At 36.7% G+C, this 20,400-nt stretch overlaps 6 protein-coding genes across 8 annotated transcripts; 2 read left to right on the forward strand and 4 right to left on the reverse strand.

Annotated features, from left to right (window-relative positions):
- Nucleotides 1-45: 45 nt before the first annotated feature.
- Nucleotides 46-1,383, reverse strand: LOC114525450 (dihydrofolate reductase-like). 2 transcript variants are annotated; one of them, XM_028546807.1, is made up of 7 exons: nucleotides 1,295-1,383; nucleotides 1,101-1,150; nucleotides 883-988; nucleotides 677-800; nucleotides 439-551; nucleotides 216-313; nucleotides 46-130 (listed from the first exon to the last, which is right to left on the reverse strand). In XM_028546807.1, exons 1-6 carry the CDS (start codon nucleotides 1,381-1,383, stop codon nucleotides 220-222), a joined length of 576 nt encoding a protein of 191 aa, XP_028402608.1. In that variant the 3' UTR covers nucleotides 46-130; nucleotides 216-219. The 2 variants fall into 2 exon arrangements, with proteins under 2 accessions (XP_028402608.1, XP_028402607.1); XM_028546806.1 differs by having other exon boundaries at nucleotides 121-313.
- A 255-nt stretch (nucleotides 1,384-1,638) lies between these two features.
- Nucleotides 1,639-6,738, reverse strand: LOC114525397. Of its 2 annotated transcripts, none has more exons than XM_028546726.1 (2): nucleotides 6,594-6,738; nucleotides 1,639-3,291 (listed from the first exon to the last, which is right to left on the reverse strand). In XM_028546726.1, the coding sequence occupies exon 2, from the start codon at nucleotides 3,238-3,240 to the stop codon at nucleotides 1,705-1,707; it is 1,536 nt and encodes a 511-aa protein (XP_028402527.1). In that variant the 5' UTR covers nucleotides 3,241-3,291; nucleotides 6,594-6,738; the 3' UTR covers nucleotides 1,639-1,704. The 2 variants fall into 2 exon arrangements, with proteins under 2 accessions (XP_028402527.1, XP_028402526.1); XM_028546725.1 differs by lacking the exon at nucleotides 6,594-6,738 and adding an exon at nucleotides 4,338-4,474.
- A 575-nt stretch (nucleotides 6,739-7,313) lies between these two features.
- On the forward strand, nucleotides 7,314-13,873 carry LOC114525400 (maltase-glucoamylase, intestinal-like). The gene is made up of 24 exons (XM_028546730.1): nucleotides 7,314-7,612; nucleotides 8,090-8,278; nucleotides 8,364-8,506; nucleotides 8,710-8,878; nucleotides 8,991-9,093; nucleotides 9,244-9,356; nucleotides 9,482-9,607; nucleotides 9,766-9,897; nucleotides 9,976-10,083; nucleotides 10,185-10,247; nucleotides 10,350-10,463; nucleotides 10,581-10,665; nucleotides 10,762-10,885; nucleotides 10,969-11,102; nucleotides 11,214-11,248; nucleotides 11,424-11,540; nucleotides 11,611-11,759; nucleotides 11,907-11,991; nucleotides 12,532-12,588; nucleotides 12,667-12,791; nucleotides 12,877-12,965; nucleotides 13,103-13,152; nucleotides 13,262-13,396; nucleotides 13,520-13,873. Exons 1-24 carry the CDS (start codon nucleotides 7,430-7,432, stop codon nucleotides 13,706-13,708), a joined length of 2,817 nt encoding a protein of 938 aa, XP_028402531.1. The 5' UTR covers nucleotides 7,314-7,429; the 3' UTR covers nucleotides 13,709-13,873.
- Nucleotides 13,874-14,009: 136 nt separating this feature from the next.
- On the reverse strand, nucleotides 14,010-15,434 carry LOC114525399. Its single transcript, XM_028546729.1, has 3 exons — nucleotides 14,457-15,434; nucleotides 14,213-14,296; nucleotides 14,010-14,123 (listed from the first exon to the last, which is right to left on the reverse strand). The coding sequence occupies exons 1-3, from the start codon at nucleotides 14,987-14,989 to the stop codon at nucleotides 14,063-14,065; spliced, it is 678 nt and encodes a 225-aa protein (XP_028402530.1). The 5' UTR covers nucleotides 14,990-15,434; the 3' UTR covers nucleotides 14,010-14,062.
- A 99-nt stretch (nucleotides 15,435-15,533) lies between these two features.
- Nucleotides 15,534-18,226, reverse strand: LOC114525398 (heat shock factor 2-binding protein-like). The gene is made up of 11 exons (XM_028546727.1): nucleotides 18,006-18,226; nucleotides 17,821-17,878; nucleotides 17,573-17,676; nucleotides 17,452-17,469; nucleotides 16,989-17,120; nucleotides 16,595-16,902; nucleotides 16,433-16,506; nucleotides 16,304-16,343; nucleotides 16,164-16,227; nucleotides 15,912-15,959; nucleotides 15,534-15,816 (listed from the first exon to the last, which is right to left on the reverse strand). Exons 1-11 carry the CDS (start codon nucleotides 18,111-18,113, stop codon nucleotides 15,745-15,747), a joined length of 1,026 nt encoding a protein of 341 aa, XP_028402528.1. The 5' UTR covers nucleotides 18,114-18,226; the 3' UTR covers nucleotides 15,534-15,744.
- A 331-nt stretch (nucleotides 18,227-18,557) lies between these two features.
- LOC114525396 (mitochondrial coenzyme A transporter SLC25A42-like) lies at nucleotides 18,558-20,394 on the forward strand. Its single transcript, XM_028546724.1, has 5 exons — nucleotides 18,558-18,993; nucleotides 19,201-19,226; nucleotides 19,304-19,458; nucleotides 19,534-19,650; nucleotides 19,751-20,394. Exons 1-5 carry the CDS (start codon nucleotides 18,825-18,827, stop codon nucleotides 20,226-20,228), a joined length of 945 nt encoding a protein of 314 aa, XP_028402525.1. The 5' UTR covers nucleotides 18,558-18,824; the 3' UTR covers nucleotides 20,229-20,394.
- Nucleotides 20,395-20,400: the final 6 nt, after the last annotated feature.

Here is a 20,400-nt window from a genome sequence, read left to right on the forward strand (position 1 = left end):
ACAATACTGTTATGTTTTGGGAGATTCAATGTAAATATTGTTACTTTTTAATACCGTTTTTAAATAGCTGATCCTCATTCATTTCTTTGTTGTTCATTTGTTTGGGTTTAATGATTGGCTGGTAGTGATGCTAGTTTAATAAGTTTTACTGATTAGCATCCTTCTGGGCCACACAAAGGCCGCCATATGTGGCCCGCAAATCTTTGAAGGCTTACTTGGTCATTCATTACAAACAGCTTCCTTCTTTTCAAAAACAAAATATTTAAACTTGATTCCTTTTTCTTCTTGCATTTTTTCAGGCACATCCAGGTCACTAGATTAATATGATAAATATTTGTTTCAAAATTACACAACATAGTGAGAAAATAAAAAAGACAGAAATAAAATTGCATCATAATTGCTATCCATGTGCTGAAGCAGTGTGCTTTGTGTCCCTACCTGATAACATTGAAATCTTCTTTGTCAAAACTAGGATAAAATGTATCGCATTCAACATCCATATGAACTTCAGTAAGATACAATCTGTGAAGATTTGGCATGTTCATTGCTTCCTAAAATAGTTATGGGTTCTGTAAATGTTGCTTATCCAAGGCCAGAAATCATTGAGATATTTACGGTTCATCTATCATTAACTTGGCAACTCTCATTCTCTGTGCAGGGTATACAGTGACTTTACCTTATACACACCATAGCCTCCAGTGATAAAAACATGTTCAATACTTTGATCATATGGGGCTTTAGACAGGACATCCATGGCTTCATTTAAATCTGGACAGAGTAAAACACCCTCTGGTACAGAGCTAGAAAAGAAAAAATAAATGTCACCATGTTATGATACCATCACTACCATGCATTAATTAAGTATACTATCAATATTTTTACCTCATTGTTTTACTAAGAACAACATTCAGTCTTCCTGCAAGAGGCAAATGCTTTGCAGGAATACTTTCCCACGTCTTTCTTCCCATTATAACTGCATTTTGTTTCCCTACACACAATATATTTCAAATTTACTAGTAATATCATGCATGAGAATGATGAGAAGGCTGAAAGCCCAACTTAGTACGCAGTGAATGAAATATCTAACCCATGTTTAATACCTTCATTCTTGACATCTGTTGTAATTCTTGTGAAATATTTCATTTCTGATCTGTGTTAACAATGATTCAAATGCTTAGTGAATCCCTATGGTGCCTGCATGGGTGATGGGGCAGCCAGAGTGGGGCTCCCTATAAGATCATGGTAAGGGACCTAACAGGAGTGATAACTTCTAGTAAAGAAAACAATAACAAACCTCAATCGCCAGGGAAGCTTTCCATCTTTTCCAATGCCTCTATTTTTGCTGCTCATCGCTGCAATACAACTCATTTTTCTTGGCACCATCTTGGAACTTCAGTAGTCCAGTGATAATGATTACTAGAGCTCAATGGGAGACGACACTGAGCTTTAAGAAACCACAAGAAACTGGATAATGATAGCGACACTGAGCTCTAAGAAACTGGATAAAAAATGTATCCAACCAGTAATCTCCATTGATGATAGTAATCTTTTAGTGGTAATAAGGAACCGCAGACAGAAAGCGCTCAGAAATTATTGAGAATTTCAATGAAATGAAATGAAACATAAAGCTCAGTCGAAAGGATTTATTAGAAATCACAATTCTCTATTAAACATAAACTAGCTTGCCTATTTATTTTGACAAATTTACTTTTGATCAACTTTGACATAATCTGTAAGAACAATAGTAGGGATTGGTGAATTGCAAGTTTCCAAGTGACCGTTTTTGTCACAAGCTGCAGATGATGACCCGTGCTCTTGGTAAGGTGTCGTGATGTCATCTTGTGAGGATGACGGAATAATGATGATGTCATCATCATCGCCCTCATTTCTAAGATAAACACGTGAATCCAGAACCATTCTTCCAGCCTGTGACCATGCCATTGTGCGAAGTTCCGGAACAGATGTTGCTGAAATCATATCTTTCCTTTCATCTTCTTCCAAGTGGCTTCTTGTTCCTTCCAGTGGTGGTAGGCAAACACTTAATGAACGAGCGCGGTCAGGAACCAACAGTTCATTCGCAGAAATATCAACCAAAGTACTTGTCTGAGAGCTTTTTACGAAGAGTGGGTTGGTATCTACCATTGGCAGATCAGTGTCGTCTATTGTGATTCCTAATTCACGTTTTTTGCGAATTGCTTCATAGCGTTTTCGCGTTAGGCCAAATAAACTTCCTGTACTTCGTCGTCGATACAGCAGACCAGTGAATTCAGATTCTTGGAAATTGAGGTTTTCTGATAGGTCTAAAATCTCAGCCTCGTTCTCGTATTGTGTACCAAAGATAGTCTTACACAGACCGCAGAGTTGAGCATCTTCGTGGATCTGAATGACATTTTTTGATTGAGATATCTTGCTCGTATTTTCCTGAGTGGCACAGTCGGTGGTTGTGAAAAGAATAGGGGGCTTTTGGAAGAGGATTTCAACGTTTTCATTATGAGGATTGATGGAATTAACTTGGGGTGGCCCGGAATATTTGCGTTGATGTTCTGTAGGGCTCTTCTTGCCAATTGTGACCAGACTAGGGGAACTTGTGTTCCTGGATGGTCGTTTGCGGATCTTTGACGACACTTTGGACTTTTTATTGGTTTCGGATTTATTCTTTTTTCCCAGCTTTTTCTCTGGTTTTCCAATTGAAACATCCTGAATATTCTCTTGGACTGGGTTGATACTTGGCGTTCTTTCCACGTCACGCATGGTCCACATCGTCTTATCCTCCATTTTTCCAAAGTCACGGGCCATCTCTCGCATTTTCCTCTTGCATGCTTCAACAATAGTTTTAGCTTGAACTAAATCCCGCTGCTGTAAGGCATAATCGAAGGCGCACTTGTGACTGCTGTCTTCCAACCATGGGTCAGCACCTGCATTTATAAGATCAAATATTACACACGCCCGCATTATAACTGCATAAATCAGCGGCGTTCGTCCAGTCTCGTCTTTCGCATTAACATCCGCACCAGCAGAGATCAAATACTTTACGACTTTCTCTCTAGTCTCCCCACGGATGTGACACGTGTTGTGTGAGGATAAACACGTGATCAATAACGGGGTTTGTCCGTGATCATTGCGGCTGTCCACGTGTACACCTCCTTCGACGAGTAATCGAACCAGACGAAGCTTGCTGGTCGCGACTGCGTTTAATAAAGCTTGAACTGGTTTGTTTGCTTCTTTACTGACATTGGACATTTTGGTTTTTATAGGTTGTCTTTTTCTTGCAGACGTCCTCACTTTATCTTCCTAAAAAAACAAGAACAATGTGATCGTTACGACTGTTTAGCTCATTCTCAAACTTTGATATTGTTAACTTCTGAACTAGTCGAACGCAGACTGACACACACAGTAACACTCCAGCCTGGTTAATGACATGAATGCACCCGGGGAGTGTGATGAATTCCGAGAAATTTACAGCAAAATTTCTACCACTTCTGCGAGAACAAACATTCTGAGAGCAGAAGAACGAATGTCTTTCTACAAAATTGCTGCGAAGAATGCGCCATTGCTTCAGCAGATTTCATCGCATACTGCATGACTTGTTATATTCAGTAAAAGGTGTTACAGCAACCTCATCTTATCTTTCAAACGTTCACGCAAAATGTGTGGCTAATGAAAGATAATATCTCGGAATGGGGCATTGCCAGTATATAGCTGTGTCGACTGTCGCAGTAAAAAACAGTGATGATTAATGGCTGCTTGCCATAAAGAAGTAAAAGAACGATGTTTCAGCGACTGTGTTGGTTTAAAACGTTGAAGTCATGTAGTGTCAACCTTTTTCAAATAATCTATCACTTCAAGAATTAAATTATTTCCGTGCATATTGATTGAATGCGCCACGAAAACAGTAAATGAGTCGCTATCCGATATGAATTTGACGCACGAGATAAATTGAAATCGCGCAAAGAAAGTGTTTTGTTATTTTGTATTACTTCAACGTTGCATGCGGAGAAACTGCTCTTTAAGGTTGCATTTTGCTTGTCAGTTTTAATAAAACGATATAGGTCTTGGCGTGTGTGCAGGTGTTCCTTTATCTTGGCTTAAAATTGTTAATATTGCCTTCATTACATTTTCATACACGCGTGAGATATAAACTTTGCTGGATAAATTTCACAGATCAAGATTTTTGCATGTCGCGTCAACATTCAAATAAGTCGTTGGGTGTAAATTTATTTGCACAACTAAGGTAAAACTAGGCATGCAAGCTAGCTATAAAAATCCAATACAACGAATCGCTAGATATTTCTATATCTAAATATTCACCCCTGTACTAGAGAACTTTCAATTTGTACCTGCATCCTGTATCAAAACGTTTTCCGTGTTTGTCTTCACCCTTTCTCGCAAACAGGATTCTGAGGTGTAAGTCCAAGCTGTTCGTCTGCACTGGGGCTTCATGCAAACACAAAAGTGGGAAACGATTTTAACACCCTCGCAAACAAACCTGAAAATTCCTTAAAATTTATTCGGTTTTTTCCAAGCGTCCTTTTTAAACATGTACTGAAAGTAGGAGAGATCCAACAACAAAATTATTTCTACTATAGATTTTATCAGAAACACGATACGTTTGTTTATATGTAGTTCAGCAAACGTTATATGACAATTCTTTTTCAGTGAACATACAAATTGAATAGTATTTGCATATCAAGGCATGAATATATATGCTCAAAATCCTCCCACTCAACCCCTACGCTCTTTCTACATGCCGTGTTTTTAAACACATCTGTTGTCGGTGAAATGCACTTTATTATTACAAAATGCGTTTCTCAGTTGTAATGTTTCACATTTACAGCAAAACAAATAGCTATGTGACAAGTTTTTACCTAATCTAGGCTTAGCTATGGGCTTGCACTTGTTTGAAACATAAAGTATAAAGTTAGTATATACGACCGCATTTTAGTTCAAGTGGAAATTTCTGATCTATGCATGCTAAACTATAAAACCTTATGTGCTCCATGTAAAGCCTTAACATCATTGAATGATTTTCCTTCAAAGCCATTTTATTTTACTAAAAGTAGTGTTGCGTGGCTTATTTAGAAAGTCCAGGGAATATAAATAGAAACTACAGGTTTGACACTGCGGTTATCTCCATATGGACAGTGTTTCGTGTCACTACATGCATGCACCTTCTTCAGTAAAATTTTTTTCTTCAACTAACTTGGGGCCTATTTCTAGTGTAAAACGGATGCTTTCTCTGAGCGTTCAGTCGCTCCGTCAAGATTTTTCAAACAATGAGGAGAGAAATGAAATATCAGCTTCGGTTATGCTAAGCGCCAATTAGCCGTACTGCTAAATTTGAGATGACGCCTTGTAAAAATATAATTTTCACATTGAAAGCTCATTGTAAAAGGAGAATTTCCCTTGCTTCATAATCACTCTGCGCGCGTGTTGGAAATATTTGTGGGAAGTGGAAATTAATTTAAACGGCGTTTATCTTCTGCTCATCAAGAATGTGGCCGCGAGCTTTCCCACCTTTTGCTCTTTATGAGGTTTAAAAAAATCATTACGAGATACGTAACAACGGAATATTAATGAACTCTATTTCATGAACAATGACTGTTCGGTCCAAGAATTCAAATTTAATTTGACTGACTCGAATATCCTCAGAATAGAACTATAGATTTATGAATGTTAATGCAGCTGGTGTTTTAACAACTGATATAAATAAGGAATAAAAATTTTATAAAAATCAACTGAATGTTTTTCGCAGTTTAAGGAAATGAAGAAGCTTTTCATTTTTAGGTCGGTGATATCGCTTTGGTTTGCCTGCGATTACATATGCTGAAAAGAAGATTTCATTGTAACTCCTAACTAAAAGAAAAACTTCATTGTAACTCCGAACTAGGAAATTGCAATTGAATACCATTACATGCACGAATAAAAATCACTAAATCATTTGAGTTCTCGAAAATTGTCTTAAAATGCTTTAAAGAAAACATGCAGCAACGTCGACAACCTTTGAAGTTGGTTCATAATTTTAAACAAAATTCACAGTGATCATGAAACATTTTAAATATTTATAATAATAAGATGAAATCAGTCGTAAAAACAACTGATTATGTCGGCGATGATTTTTCTTTGATATCACTACGTCGCATGCAAAAAATTCATGAAACTGTGTTGTCAGAGAGTTAACGTTCTCAGAGAATTAACATGGTGTAGGTCAAGAAACACTCATGCATTTCATGCAGTCAGGGTATCATTTAGGCTTTGTGTTGACTTCATCCTTTTACCTCAAATAATCACACTGACTGATTGCGGCGCTGAGGATTTCTAGTTTATATTAATAAGCATAATCACATGCAAAACTTGGAACGACGATGATCATGTTTTCTTGATCATTTCTGAAACACATTTTGAGAAAGTCATTTGACGAAAAATAAATTGAAAGATCAAAATCTATTCGTCGCAAAATGAGTAACTGAAGGTTCCGATATAATATAGTTAACCTGATCCAAAGGAGACCTATATAGCTATCATATATTGTTATAGTCAACATAACATTAATGACATTTAATAATCTGTAAATTGTAACTTTTCTCTGTACTTACCAGAGTCGAATCTCTTCCAATCACTTTTCCAGTTCTTCAACTTCAGTCTTCTATTACAAGAAGATTTTCTTCGCCTGTATTGCCAGCTTTGCCTTCCAGAATGAATAACGGGTTCACACTCATTGTTCGTGGACTAACCAAATTTGGTTCTGTGGTTTAAATGAAGTAATTAAAGTTTTATGAAGACTAAGATTTGCTAACAACAAACATTCATATGGGTAAATATTTTCTATTAATTCTCTTTCAATATCGACTTTACTCGGTTAACCAAACGTTTTTAAAGGTGATGGATTTTTAATAGTTACAATCCCTAAAATAAACTTTAGAGTAATTTGCTGTGGCTCTGCTTATTTCAATCTCATACAAATTGATACAACTTAACAATTGCTTGCTAATTGCAACAATCTGCGATGTTGGAAAGGAAACATATGTATAACTACACGTGATAATAACAACTGTACGCTTATGACGTCCTTGCCAAAATATCGCTCTGATCTTACGTAAATTCGGGACAGATACCCAAACTTTGATATGACTTTCCCGCATTAAAATCTGGTTTGTTCACGTGTTTTTCAAAATCACGGGGGTTGCGTCGTAATTATGTCATTTCTTTCGTTACCACACGGAAGGAATGGTCGATTCTTGTGAGATTTATAACCTCTGACATCTCTTTGTATGCATCTTGTTAGCATAGCAGGAAACTTAATCCTTTCTATATTTACTCAAGTGTTTCTCTCGATTACACTATCAGCATATTGCAGCCATTAGGTTCATAAGCTACTTAGCGGACGCCTGCAGGTACTGCGTTGTTCATATTTGCTGTAAATAAAAAAACGATGGTGTTTTACCTCAGAACTTTCACTGTTCTAATTCTGGTTGCGTTTGGATGTCATTTCATCGAGGCTAATGATGAAGCAAGATTTGATTGCTATCCAGAGCGTCTGGTGGACAAGGATGCTGTGAATAAAACATTGTGTGAAAAAAGAGGTTGCATTTGGAAGAAACCTGGGAAAGATCAGGCAAGTCTTACTTTGTAGTTTGTATTTATTCTCAATCTCAGCGAGTTTAAACGTCTTGTAAATCCGACGGACATATTACATTGTGCTGTGTGTGAATCATTCTGGGGGGTTAATTTAAAATCTTAAAATCCGTGCTTTTATAAGCAACGCTGTAATCAACATTTATCATTCAGGATTTGATTAGCTTACTATAGCGTCATTTGAATTCAGAAAAATAACCCTCCTATAATTTACCACAAGACTAAAATGAATGCTATTTGATAAAACCGATAATGACATCGATATCTTGCATACCAAGCGTCGCTATTATCGACGTGATCTTATTGTTGGCATGATCACATGCGTCATAGTGATGATAACGAATACTCTATAATTAAAAACGTGAGTATAAAGACGATATCAATTGTAAGCATTGATAAGATAACAAAAGATGCACCAGGGAATTTCGTAATGCATTCTGCGTCCATTTCTCTTTAGAATGCACCATCATGTTATTATCCAGCCAACTTCAACGGCTATAGATTGATAAAGAAGAAACATTACCCCGAGAATCGTACGAGAATATATTCTTTGAGACGTGAAGCCAAGACAGTGTTGTATGGAAATCACAGTGAGAACATTTCTGTCCACGTACAATTTTCTCACAATGACGTTTTACGAATTAAGGTAAATTCATTGTGCGTATCGTACAGGCGGTACAGCATCGTACATCACACCAAAAATCCTGCATATTTCAAATATTTCTTGATAGATCGTTGACAGCCATGAAAAACGTTACGAGGTTCCAGTCAGCATCAGTCCCTCCCACGAAGGAGCGGAGCCGGTGTACGATATCCAGACTGTGGACTATCCATTTTCGTTAAAAATAACCAGAAAGTCAGATAAAGAAGTTTTGTAAGTTTTTGAAATAACGGTAGCACAGGGTGTTATGTTTTAACAAGAGGGAAAACACTTCGCTCGCTGTCAGCGTAGATAATGATGTGCTTCCAAAAAAGAGCGGTAGATTTTTGGGTGTGTCAACCTCCCTTCCTTCAAAAATGTTAACTCCCTCATTTTCGCAAGTATGGCTGCTCATAATGTGCATACATTCACTTAAGGTGGGACACATCCGTAGCACCAATTATATTCAGTGATCAATACATCCAGATCTCAACAAAACTTCCCTCGAAATATCTCTATGGTTTTGGAGAGGATGAACACGAGACGTTTCACAGATCACTGGACTGGCAGACACTTGGCATGTTCTCTCGAGATCAGTTTCCATTTGTAAGTAGACTAATTTACAATGCAAATATACAAAAAAATGTTGAAAGATTTAACCCTATATCGAGGTATATATTTCAACGAAAGAATATCGTTTCCTTGCATGCCATTACAGGCTGCACCTCAACGAAATGTTTATGGCGTACATCCATTTTATATGAGTTTGGAAGAGAGCAGCAAAGCACACGGAGTTGTATTGATAAACAGCAATGCTATGGGTAGGTTTTTGCTTGGCCAACAATGTTGTATTTTCAGCCATTTTCTAGGACAAGCATATCGCTTTTCTCGCCATTTTCTGAGTCGATATATTTTGTATTTTGTATCATTTCTAACATACATAATTGTTCTTATTCACTGCAACATGGAAGATGTGACGTTACAACCAACACCGGCCTTGACGTACAGGACTATTGGTGGAATACTGGATTTTTATATGTTCTTCGGACCAACACCAGAGCAAGTTGTTCAACAGTACACTAAGGTTTGTGTTACATCGCCAGATTTGGACTGCAGTTGATCGCTTTTTAACAAAAACTTTTCCTTGCTAAAAAACGAGTCGCTATACGCTGACCACGAAAACTAATCTGTCATTTTCTCTTGAGATAGTTAATTGGCAGAACAATCATTCCACCTTACTGGAGTCTTGGTTTTCAACTATGTCGATATGGGTATAAAAATCTGGATGAAGTAAAGAATGTTGTCTCAGAAATGAAGAAATATGGCATTCCTCAAGTACGTTGCTGTAAATAGCTGTTTGTATACTAATAAAAACCATCGTATATATCTTTCACGAGGGAAAGACGCAAAGTAAACTCACAAACTACAAGTCATAACTCGCGGCATAATCGGTCATTTGAAACTAAAGTACGAGATATTCCCTCCTCCCGCAGGATGTACAATACGGTGACATTGATTACATGGAAAGACAGTTGGATTTCACTTACGACAAAAATACATTCAAAGGACTACCTGAGTTCGTGGATTCTATCAAAAAAGATGGCCTAAAATACATTATCATCTTGGTGAGATTCTCAGAACACGACCATAGTGCATGAGGAATCATTTCTTTATGATCTAACTCGACTCTTATCTTTTTAAAGGACCCAGCTATAAGCGCAAATGAGACAAAACCATATCCACCCTACAGCGAAGGGGTCAAGGAGGATGTTTGGATAAAGAATAACGATGGAGAAATTTTATTCGGAAAAGTACATAATATATTGGCTTTAGCAAAGATTAATACCGTAACATAGATTAAAATTATTAATATCTACAGCCGGCTATCATCTCAATGAACGTCTTCACCTAGGTATGGCCCGACTATCCAAATGTCACAGATAATGCAAGTCTTTCTTGGGATGAGCGAACAAAGGTAGCTCATTGAAAGTTTCATAGAAATAATTTTCTCATCAACAACAATATTTCCACTCAGCGATGGAAAGTGTCACAAATGAATGCTGTGAAATAATTTTAGCGTTTTCGAGCATTCGTTGCATTTCCTGACTACTTTGCGAAAAACACGACTAAATGGTGGAAATCGGAAATCGAAAAGTTTCATAATATCGTCGATTTTGATGGATTGTGGATAGTAAGATATTTCTTTTATATTCTATCGAACTTTCGTACCAGTATAGAAAACGTTAAAGAATAAGAACCCTCAATTGCTGAAAATGCATGGCTGATTTTTGCTTCTCTTCTATATTAGGACATGAACGAGCCAGCAAATTTTGTACACGGATCAACGAAGGGGTGTCCTAATAACAGATTTGATTATCCTCCGTATAAACCTTGTAGGTATCCATAGTCTTGGTTTGAAGACGATTGTTTATTGATTAACGACCAGACGCGGGAAGTAATTGTACTTTGACAAATTTTGGTGGTTTTAGATGTAATCGGGAACGTCTTAGCGGACAAGACAGTGTGCATGAGTGCCACCCAGGGTGGTGGATTATATCGTCATTATGACGTTCATAGTTTGTATGGCTGGAGTCAGACTATTGTCACACAACCGTAAGATGAATGCATGACCTTATCATTTCTATACGAACTATCCACACCTTGAACCAGTAGATGTAATCCCCCGGAATTTCTAGGATTGTTCAAAGTGTAACCGGTAAAAGAAGTATTGTCATATCTCGATCAACATACCCAAGCAGTGGAAAATATGCTGGACACTGGTTAGGCGATAATCTGTCACAATATTATCAAATGCATCGCTCTATAGTGGGTGAGTTTGAAGGCAGCAATATTGTGCCTAATTTTTTGCATGACAGAGTATTCATTCACACAGAGTATTTCAGTAAAAACTAAAGATGAACGTTTTCTGGTTTTATTATAGGAATGCTGGATTTCAGCTTGTTTGGAATTCCATATGTAAGAAAATATTCATGTATACACTTTGAATTCCCGGCATCTTGGTCAAGCTTTAGCTTGCCCGGGTGGTAACTCAGAGTAGCATCATCACAATAGTTGGAGAAAACCAGTTACCAACTTTAATTCCAAACGTGGATTCTGAAGTGGTTTTCTCCTCATTACTTTTCCCTTAAAGATTGGTGCAGATATTTGTGGTTTTATCGACAACACAACACCAAGATTATGCCAACGTTGGATGCAACTCGGAGCTTTTTATCCATTCAGCAGAAACCACAATGCCATCGGAAACCAGGTGGATATACCTTTCGAATATCGAGAGTATTCCCTGCGATTCTGGTTTTACCTTTTTTCTTCAATTGCAGCCTCAACATCCTACTGTATTTGGTGAAGAAATCGCTAGAAACTCCAGAGATATCCTCCTGGTGCGGTACAGACTTCTGCCATACCTTTACACACTGTTTTACGAAGCTCACACAAAGGGATCAACTGTTGTGCGACCTCTATTAAACGAGTAAGTTTCCTTTCTGAGTCCGAAGTTTGTCAAAAGATTTCCTGTATCGTGACAAGTGGTGAAAATTCACATCAGTCAGTCAGTGAAAACTACCAAGGAAAAGGGATCGAATTAAATCTCTGAGCTTGTTTATCCTGCTTTTATAAGGTTTACCAGTGACAAGAAAACATGGACAATTGACAAACAATTCTTATGGGGACCCGCATTGCTTGTTAGTCCCGCAATGGAGAAGGTGAGAAATGTTTAGGACGACTGGAGTTCTTGTATTAGCCGTTTTCCGGCGAACTCGACCATGGTCGTATTTGCCATTTTCCGGCGAACTCGACCATGCAATAGTCGTATTTATATGGTCGTATATTTGCCATTTTCTGGCAAACCCGACCATGGTCTTATTTGCCATTTTCCGGCGAATATATGACCATGGTCGTATATTTGCCATTTTCCGGCGAATACGACCATGTTCTTATTTAATTGCCATTTTCCGAATACGAATACGACCATGGTCGTGTTTGCCATTTTCCGGCGAACTCGACCATGGTCGAATTCACCATTTTCCTACGAACTCGACCATGGTCGTATTTGCCATTTTCCGGCGAACTAGACCATGGTCGAATTCACCACCTTCCTACGAACTCGACCAGGGTCGTATTTGCCATTTTCCGGCGAACTCGACCATGGTTGGATACGCCATTTTCCGGCGAACAATATAAATTGTATTTAGATTTAAGTGATGTGTATTAACTTTTGAACTTTTTTCATTAAACGCATGCAGAATCAAACAAAAGTGAAGGCTTACTTTCCAGGTTCTCGTTGGTTTGATTATTTTACGGTACGTTACAAATTTCTGTGCGCCTAAATATGTAATTCAGAGCAATTAGATTGCAAGTATATGTCTGAATCATTAAAGAGAGAAGAGGTACCAACAAAAAAGGGATATCACGAGCTACAAACTCCGCAAGATCACATTAATCTTCATCTCCGAGGCGGTTATGTTATTCCAATCCAAGAACCAGCAAACAATACATTCTTCAGGTGAATTTTCTCAAAACGCAACGGCTATTAGTGCATGATTCCCTTTGGCTTATCAATACGCTCAATACTGTCCCTTTTACAACAGTCGACGTAATTCGTTTGGTCTGATTGTTTCCCTGGATGATAATGGCCTGGCAACTGGGAGTATGTTTTGGGACGATGGTGATTCAGTAGGTAGGCAAAACAGGTTGATGGTAGATATCAGTCACAAATTCCATAGTTTTACAGAAATACCAATCGTTCGTACAAAAGAATATATAAAGCAACAGTTTTGAATTCTGTAAAAGACGTCTCTTTCATTTTCAAAATAGATTCCGTGGAGAGAAAGAATTTCCTCTTGTTAAGATTCAACGTGACTGAGGTAAACAACTTGCGCAAAGTATCAAAGAACAATTTTACTTTAGGATTAATGAATTGATTGAAGAAACTAAGAAAGAACGAGAGTTAGGAAAGATGCTTTAACTTTACAGAATAAACTGTCAATAACAGTTGAACAGACTGGGTTTGCTGTTGAACCTCGTCTGGAGAATATTCTCGTGCTGGGTTTGAAAGATGGTAAGGTGAAAGCCTCTGATGGGATCTCTGTGTACCACGAAGAGACAAAGGTAAAATTTTACCGAAGAAATTTAAATTCAACATTTTATACATATACAAATATCTAGATTCTATATAGACGATATATGCATCTCATACACGATTTAACTGGACTGTTCTTTCTTTTATCCTAGTCTCTGAACATCACAAGATTAAACTGGAAGTTGAATGAAACCCATGTGATTTCATGGTCGACAAATTCAACAACTTCAACAACTCCAACAAGCCATGGCTATACAGTGAAATTGGAAGTCTATACGCATCTTTTGTCCAACACATTTGTTGTTTTTATTGCCTTTCTTATGAACAAATATTTGTATTGAGAGCTCTTGAGAACCATGCATATTTCTTTTCAAACAAGTGGTTGTAATAGACAGCTTATATAACAATAGTTAAATAGTTTTTAAGCGCTTTGTATGTTTTTGTGGTATACGTTTGTGTAAGCTTAAACGATTCTAGTGTTTGAATAAATTTTCTAAGTGTTTTTCTGCCAGGTTCCATTACGACAAACTTTATACGGTTTCATAAAATCCTTACCATAGTTTTTGCTAAGGTACTCAGGCACCTTATTAGGACATTTCGTGTTAAATCCAAGAAAACTGCAAGGCTTGATGGGCAGGATGACGTCACGGGTGTATGTAATACGTTCATACTCATCAAACAAAGTAAAGCTTTTCTCAGCAAGCACAAAAACATCTAAGAACAGATCTCTGCCCAATAACACTCGGGCGTGTGGATCTAAAATGGAACAAGGGTCGACATGATCAGCGACAAGATTCCCCCTACAATCTCGCCGGGGTGTACCTGCTTTTGGGTGAGGGGAGTACCTCTGGATTATTAGGTGGGGATCGCCATCACTGTAGTTGAATGGTCTTTGTGCTTCCTCGGGGTCTAACTTTGGCAAATCTTTTCTATAAAGAAATAGAGTGACATATTTTGTCTCATATATCGATCGTTATATTAAAGAAAGGAATTATGAATTTGCTTTGTGCTTGCACGAGATATAATCGATGATTTTGAAGTTCTGAGAAAGTCTTTGAGAATTAGAATCTTTTCTTCGTTCTGTCCTACCTAAAGATGCAGATATCTAGGTCGTGATCGTATGGTATGGCCTGACCATGTAACCATGACCCAAGCAACGAACCAAAACATATGAAATAATTTTTAATCTTCCTCCTGGTAGTGATAATGCTCCAGTATCTCATCAATGTTGGGAAATCCTTCTGTACTTTGTTATTCTTGCATCCCTCACCATATAACGCTTTGAGGCTTCGTCTTCTGGTCGTTTCATTCCTTACAACTTCTGAGTTTCTTTCTCCTGCGATCACGTTTTCTGGGGGTTCCTTGGAGAGTGTCCTCGGTGTTTTTAGGAACCAAGTATTTGAAGGCTTAGTTGTTTCCAAGGTATTAACAGAGGTTGTTTGTTTGACGATCCAATTCACAACGGCATAAAACGGCTTACTATTTTTGAGGAAATTCGGGCTTATTTCACTCCATCTCGTATTCTGACGAGGTGATGATATCTTACGGCTAATAAAGACGTATGTCACAACACACAAACACAGGAACAGAAAAATTATTTTAGTACAGACTCTGCGAGTCATGACACGTCTTGTTACACTAACAAGTGATAAACGCCACTCTCTACTACCTTGATAACCGAGACTATACTATATCAATATACATTATTTTTGTATAGTTAAAATGGTTGATATGAATATTCCCCAGCTGCAACTAATTTATGAGCCAAAGAAGCGGATCATGTTGGTGTAAGTTAATGAAATTTTCTCCTTGAGTTAATATTGTTTTGCGCTTATATTTGCTTTTTGAAGCAAGCAAATTAATTTTACAACAAAAGTAAAAAGTTATTAAAGCAGGTATTCACTTTGACATATTTAATTTTCCTCAAACATTTATTAAATTTGGAAATTTTAAACCTTTGTAATCAAAGTCGCTCTTCCAATTTCGATATCAGTAAGTTGCATGTTTAGTTCTCGAAAATCATCCCTACAGTATAGGCGTGTAGCTCTAAGACTATATGCAAGAGTCTGAGATACAGTGACAGATTTAGAATAATGTTATAAACGACAGATACCTACTAAATTTGCACAAAAAAGGAGCCATGGACCATGGTTAACAAAGAACAAGCAGTTTCTTTATATATCTTTTTAATAATATCAACAATGCTATATTGCATAACAGCATAAGTTATATGTAATTTCTGTGTACCATGCTGAAATTCATATATACTGTCTGAATAAAACTTTGCTTAATTTCCCAAGATACTTTTAGAAATATCAATTAGAAATTTAGTATGAATATAAAACATTTTTCTAGTGAGTGTTGCTGTAAACGAAATTCATTCGGATTTAGACTGACGAAGAAACACTTCCTTTAGATCAGAGATTAATTCTATCGTCGCTTTCTTTAACTAGAAAACGAAAAACTTCCTGTTTTTAAACTATATCTAGGCTAGCTTCCTCTCGCATTAAGTTTATAGAAAAATAAACTGAAGAAATTCTTTACCTCTCCTCTGGAAGAACCCGCGTATTCCTGGAGTTTTCTTATTGAAACCTAAAAAGTATTGTACGCATGAGGTAGATAAAAAACTGATACCGGTTGTCATGAAATGAACTCTGGTCAAAACATGGCAGTTAACTGAAGGTTGGTTAGTGTCTTAGTGAAAATAAAACTGGTGTGACCGTGTTTCTCTTCCATCCAAACAGTTGATTATTTTCTTGAGTAGAAACTAGAGTTTTCAATGACAATGATGCTTACCACTTCAAGGAACTCGTGAGCGAGAGACACATTCTCCGGTTCCATCACCAAAGATTGAATACAACTAAACGAGAAGTTATTTAAAAATGAGTAAATCGCTAAAGGAATGATTCACGTTATCACTAGATTGATGCACGTACTTGATGCAAGACAAGCGCATTTCTGGATCAGCTTCGTGATCTGAAAAGAAAAAGATCAAGGAATGTTTTCAAAATCATCAAGTTCAAGTTCTGTATATCGGAACATTTCCTTGCAATAAAGAAACGCACCTTTTAAAAGATAGCCAAGTGTTGTCATCAAACCTTTTTTTGACATCAAATATTTCAAACCTTTTCTATTGATGCTGTTTTTTAAAAGTTATCAGAAAATAAAGTATAAATAATTTGTTTATTGAAATTCTAAAAATTAATTGCGCTGCTTAGGAAACTAACCTTATATTATACAAAGCTTTTAAGATGAGACTTTTTATCCTCATGCACTGCAGAGCTGGTGTTACTGATAAAAATGAAATCAATGCATTTATTCCTTTAATTCCAGCTTCTTTAGAAGACAAATATTCTCTTCCCAGAGGTGTTGCGGCAATATTTGTAATGATCCCAGCAATAGACAGTACTAAGGTATATTCTTGAGAGTTGCTGTCCAAAACGTTCACTATCTTGTCAGGAGAGTCACCCCTACTCGTTTCTGAGAAACTTGATACAGATTGTGAGACAAATTCTAGGAACTTCACAATGGTTTCCTAAAATGTGGAGATGCATGAACAATAAGTGAAATTTTGAAGTGATAAAATTTGGAAATTTTGAGGCAAAGTGGACAGGTGTTTACCCTAGCGATCATTGATTCTATACATTCGTCTTTCAAAGAACTATGCCAGATCATTGATAAACAAATTGTAACAAATGACAGACATTCTTCGTACTCTTCCGACCTTTCTTCTTGCATTTCATTCAGTTGAGTCTACATGAAGTCAAGAAACTGCTAAAGGATTGTTTTTATCAAGAAAAGAGTTGTCTAATTTGGAAGAATGCTTCCTTATTGGAGGTTTCCTTTGGGTCTTAGGGTAGCTCTATTGGGGATGGGGTTGGTTTATTTGGTAAAAGTTGTTCTTTTAGGAAGGTGAAAGGGTTCTTCATTTTGTGGTGAGAAGCACCTGCATTAGTTGAGATTTTTCTCTCTAATTGGCAATTCTGTGACTTATTGAAAGATATTGAGATAACAACTTAAATATAGGCATTGATATATAAACAGCTGGCATATAAAATATATTAGATTCAAGTGGTATTCATACCTTCAGAAGAAAATTCTCCTACAAAATAAAAAAATATTTTGTCAGCAAACTTGACAGTCAAAAGGACTTACATTTTAGAAAAATAATACACAAATAATAATTTCAAATCTAATACAACTACCTTTCTTAGTTCTTCCACATTGTGCAAGTTGTCACTGTACCGACGTTTCAAAACATACATTTCACTGTTCTTTGTTTGAAGTTCATGTTTTAAATTATAAACTTCTATTATTAAAACAGTAGAAAGATTCCCATATCAGTCAACAGCCCCTTGGGTCGCACCTCTAATATTTAAGGTGGGGCAGGGTGTGTTCATGACCAAATGATCAACTCAGTTAAAAAGTTGTAGCCTAGAAAATATTTTAGAACCTTCTTCCAATGAATGAATCTTCTTATGTAACATCAATATTGTATTGCTTGATAGTACCTAGGGATATTAAACCCCCAAAAAATAAATAAAGGATGATATGGAAATGCATGTTAATACTCCATTGAATGTTTAAATTTACTCCATTGAATGTTTCAATTTCAAAGCAAACAAATATTTTAAGTACCTTTAACAGGGACCGTTTGAGTTGGATAACATCTTTGACTAGCCTGACCAAACCAGCACTCGAGACCTTCACGTACTGGCCTACGAGTGGTGGCCTTTTCTTGCTCATTGCTTTTAAATAACTCTACGGAATCTCCGGGGGAAAAGGAATTGAATGAATAAAGGATGAAAACATACAAAGTGTGTGCATTCAGTATTGTATAAATTTTAGTAGCTGACTTTCAAAACTTTTACTTTTTTTCCACATTTGATCATGTGATTTTGTTTAGAAATTCCCGCTATTTAGTACCTGGAAATATTTCGCGGGTAAATTTCGCGGGTAAATTTCCCGGGATCTTTTCCCGTATATATAATATAACTCTCAAAAACAAATATAGTGAAATAACTCTCGTATAATCTCGTACAACTCTCTTAAATATATTAAATTGTGAGATTGTAGCCAAAGAAATCCAAAGAATCAAAAAAACAAATTCAATTCAGAATTACGCTAATTACGACATACCTTCGGAGAATACCGTGCCTCCGGCCAGTTCCGATACTGATGTAATAATAAACAATAAATATACTTTGTACTCTTATTACGTAAGTTTTCTACACATTGACGACCACAGGATACGATGATTTTGTGCCCCGTTTCCTGTCATTTTTAACATCCTTTCTCTCAAATTTGTTGGTAAAGTTCAATATGGAATACATTTGACAATATCAAGACTGGTTTAAACGAGAAAAAGTGCATCCTTCGTTAGAAGAAGTGGTTGAAATGTAGTTGGATAATTTTTATGAACTATAAACCACTGTAACCGGACTCGTAGCGTTTAAAATGAATAGTGGTTCTAACGGAAATAAAGAGACTACAAAAGATTTGAGCAAAAAGCGACAATCTGGTGAATTTTTGGATGTTTTAACATCAATGACTTCTGGAGCAATGGCAGGTGCAGTTGCCAAAACAACCATAGCTCCTTTAGACAGAACGAAGATTATCTTTCAGAGTAAGATGTTATAAATGCTGTTAACTGTTAACACCAATATTATTAATTGTTCAAACCATGAAATTTGTTAAACATAGGTACCTATTGTACCAGATTGTATATTAAATAGAAACATGTGGAATTGTTGCTATGGCTACCTTATGTCACACCTATAGTGAGGGTGTTACTTGATCTTAACCAACATGAATATTTTTTTTATTTCTTTAGCTTCTGAAATGCACTTCTCTGTTAAGGTATATATATATGAAAGATGCCAGCCTACTTCAAAACAACTTTGCAAAAGTTCACGAAATGTCACTCCTGTTTTTAGAATGCAATAAAGGTGATTACGAACACGGTTCGAGAACAAGGTATGCTGGCATTATGGCGAGGAAACAGTGCTACCATGGCACGGATTGTACCATATGCTGCAATTCAGTTCTCTGCATTTGAACAATTGAAGAAAGTCTTAAGTCCTGAAGCCAGGTACCATCTTTAGGAAATATCTTTTTCAAAATAGCAATGGCAGAATTTTTTATCTGTTTGCCTTTAACACTATAGAGATGGACCAGCTTTAACAAGATTTGTATGTGGTTCATTAGCTGGAATAATTGCAGCTTTTTGTACTTATCCTTTGGACTTAGTTCGTGCAAGAATGGCTGTTACACAGAGAGGAAAGTAAGTTCAACTTGACTATTGCAAATATCTTGTAGTGACGGTAGTGTGGTAGTATTTAGCTTCTGACAATGGTTATTAAAATTTTGCTTATTCACTTTAGATACAATGGTTTATTTGATGCAGTTCATAAAATACATATGGAGGAAGGCACAAAGAAATTCTATCGAGGTTTTGTCCCAACTATGTTGGGTATTGTACCTTACGCTGGTCTTAGTTTTCTAACCTATGAAACGTGTAAGAGTTCATATCGTAAGTGGTCTGGTGGAGTGGAACCTAACTCAATGTATAGATTAGTGTTTGGTGCTTCTGCTGGCTTTGTTGGTCAATCAACAACATATCCACTGGACATTGTTCGAAGACGTATGCAAACTGATGGTACTCATGGCCAACATAACCCAGAATATAGAACTATAGTCAGCACTGTGAGATCAATACTACGTAATGAAGGATTTATCTCTGGCCTGTACAAAGGTCTTAGTATGAACTGGGTCAAAGGACCAATTGCTGTAGGCATGAGTTTTACAACTTATGATTTCTGTCATGAACAATTTAAGAGAGCTTTGGGTAGAAATTCATAGCATTGAATAATCAATATATCCTTTTATGCAATTTGCACAATATTTTTGTAATAGTTCTGTTCGCAATTTACTCAATTGTTGCATAATTGGAGCAACACAAGCAACTCTAGTTAATATGAGAGACTTAACTAAGACAGAACTAAATTTTTGTAGGATATAATTAACTAACAAC

This window comes from Dendronephthya gigantea, unplaced genomic scaffold, assembly GCF_004324835.1.
Source record: "Dendronephthya gigantea isolate DGI-Jeju-01 unplaced genomic scaffold, DenGig_1.0 000034F, whole genome shotgun sequence".
NCBI classification, from domain to species: Eukaryota; Metazoa; Cnidaria; class Anthozoa; order Malacalcyonacea; family Nephtheidae; genus Dendronephthya; species Dendronephthya gigantea.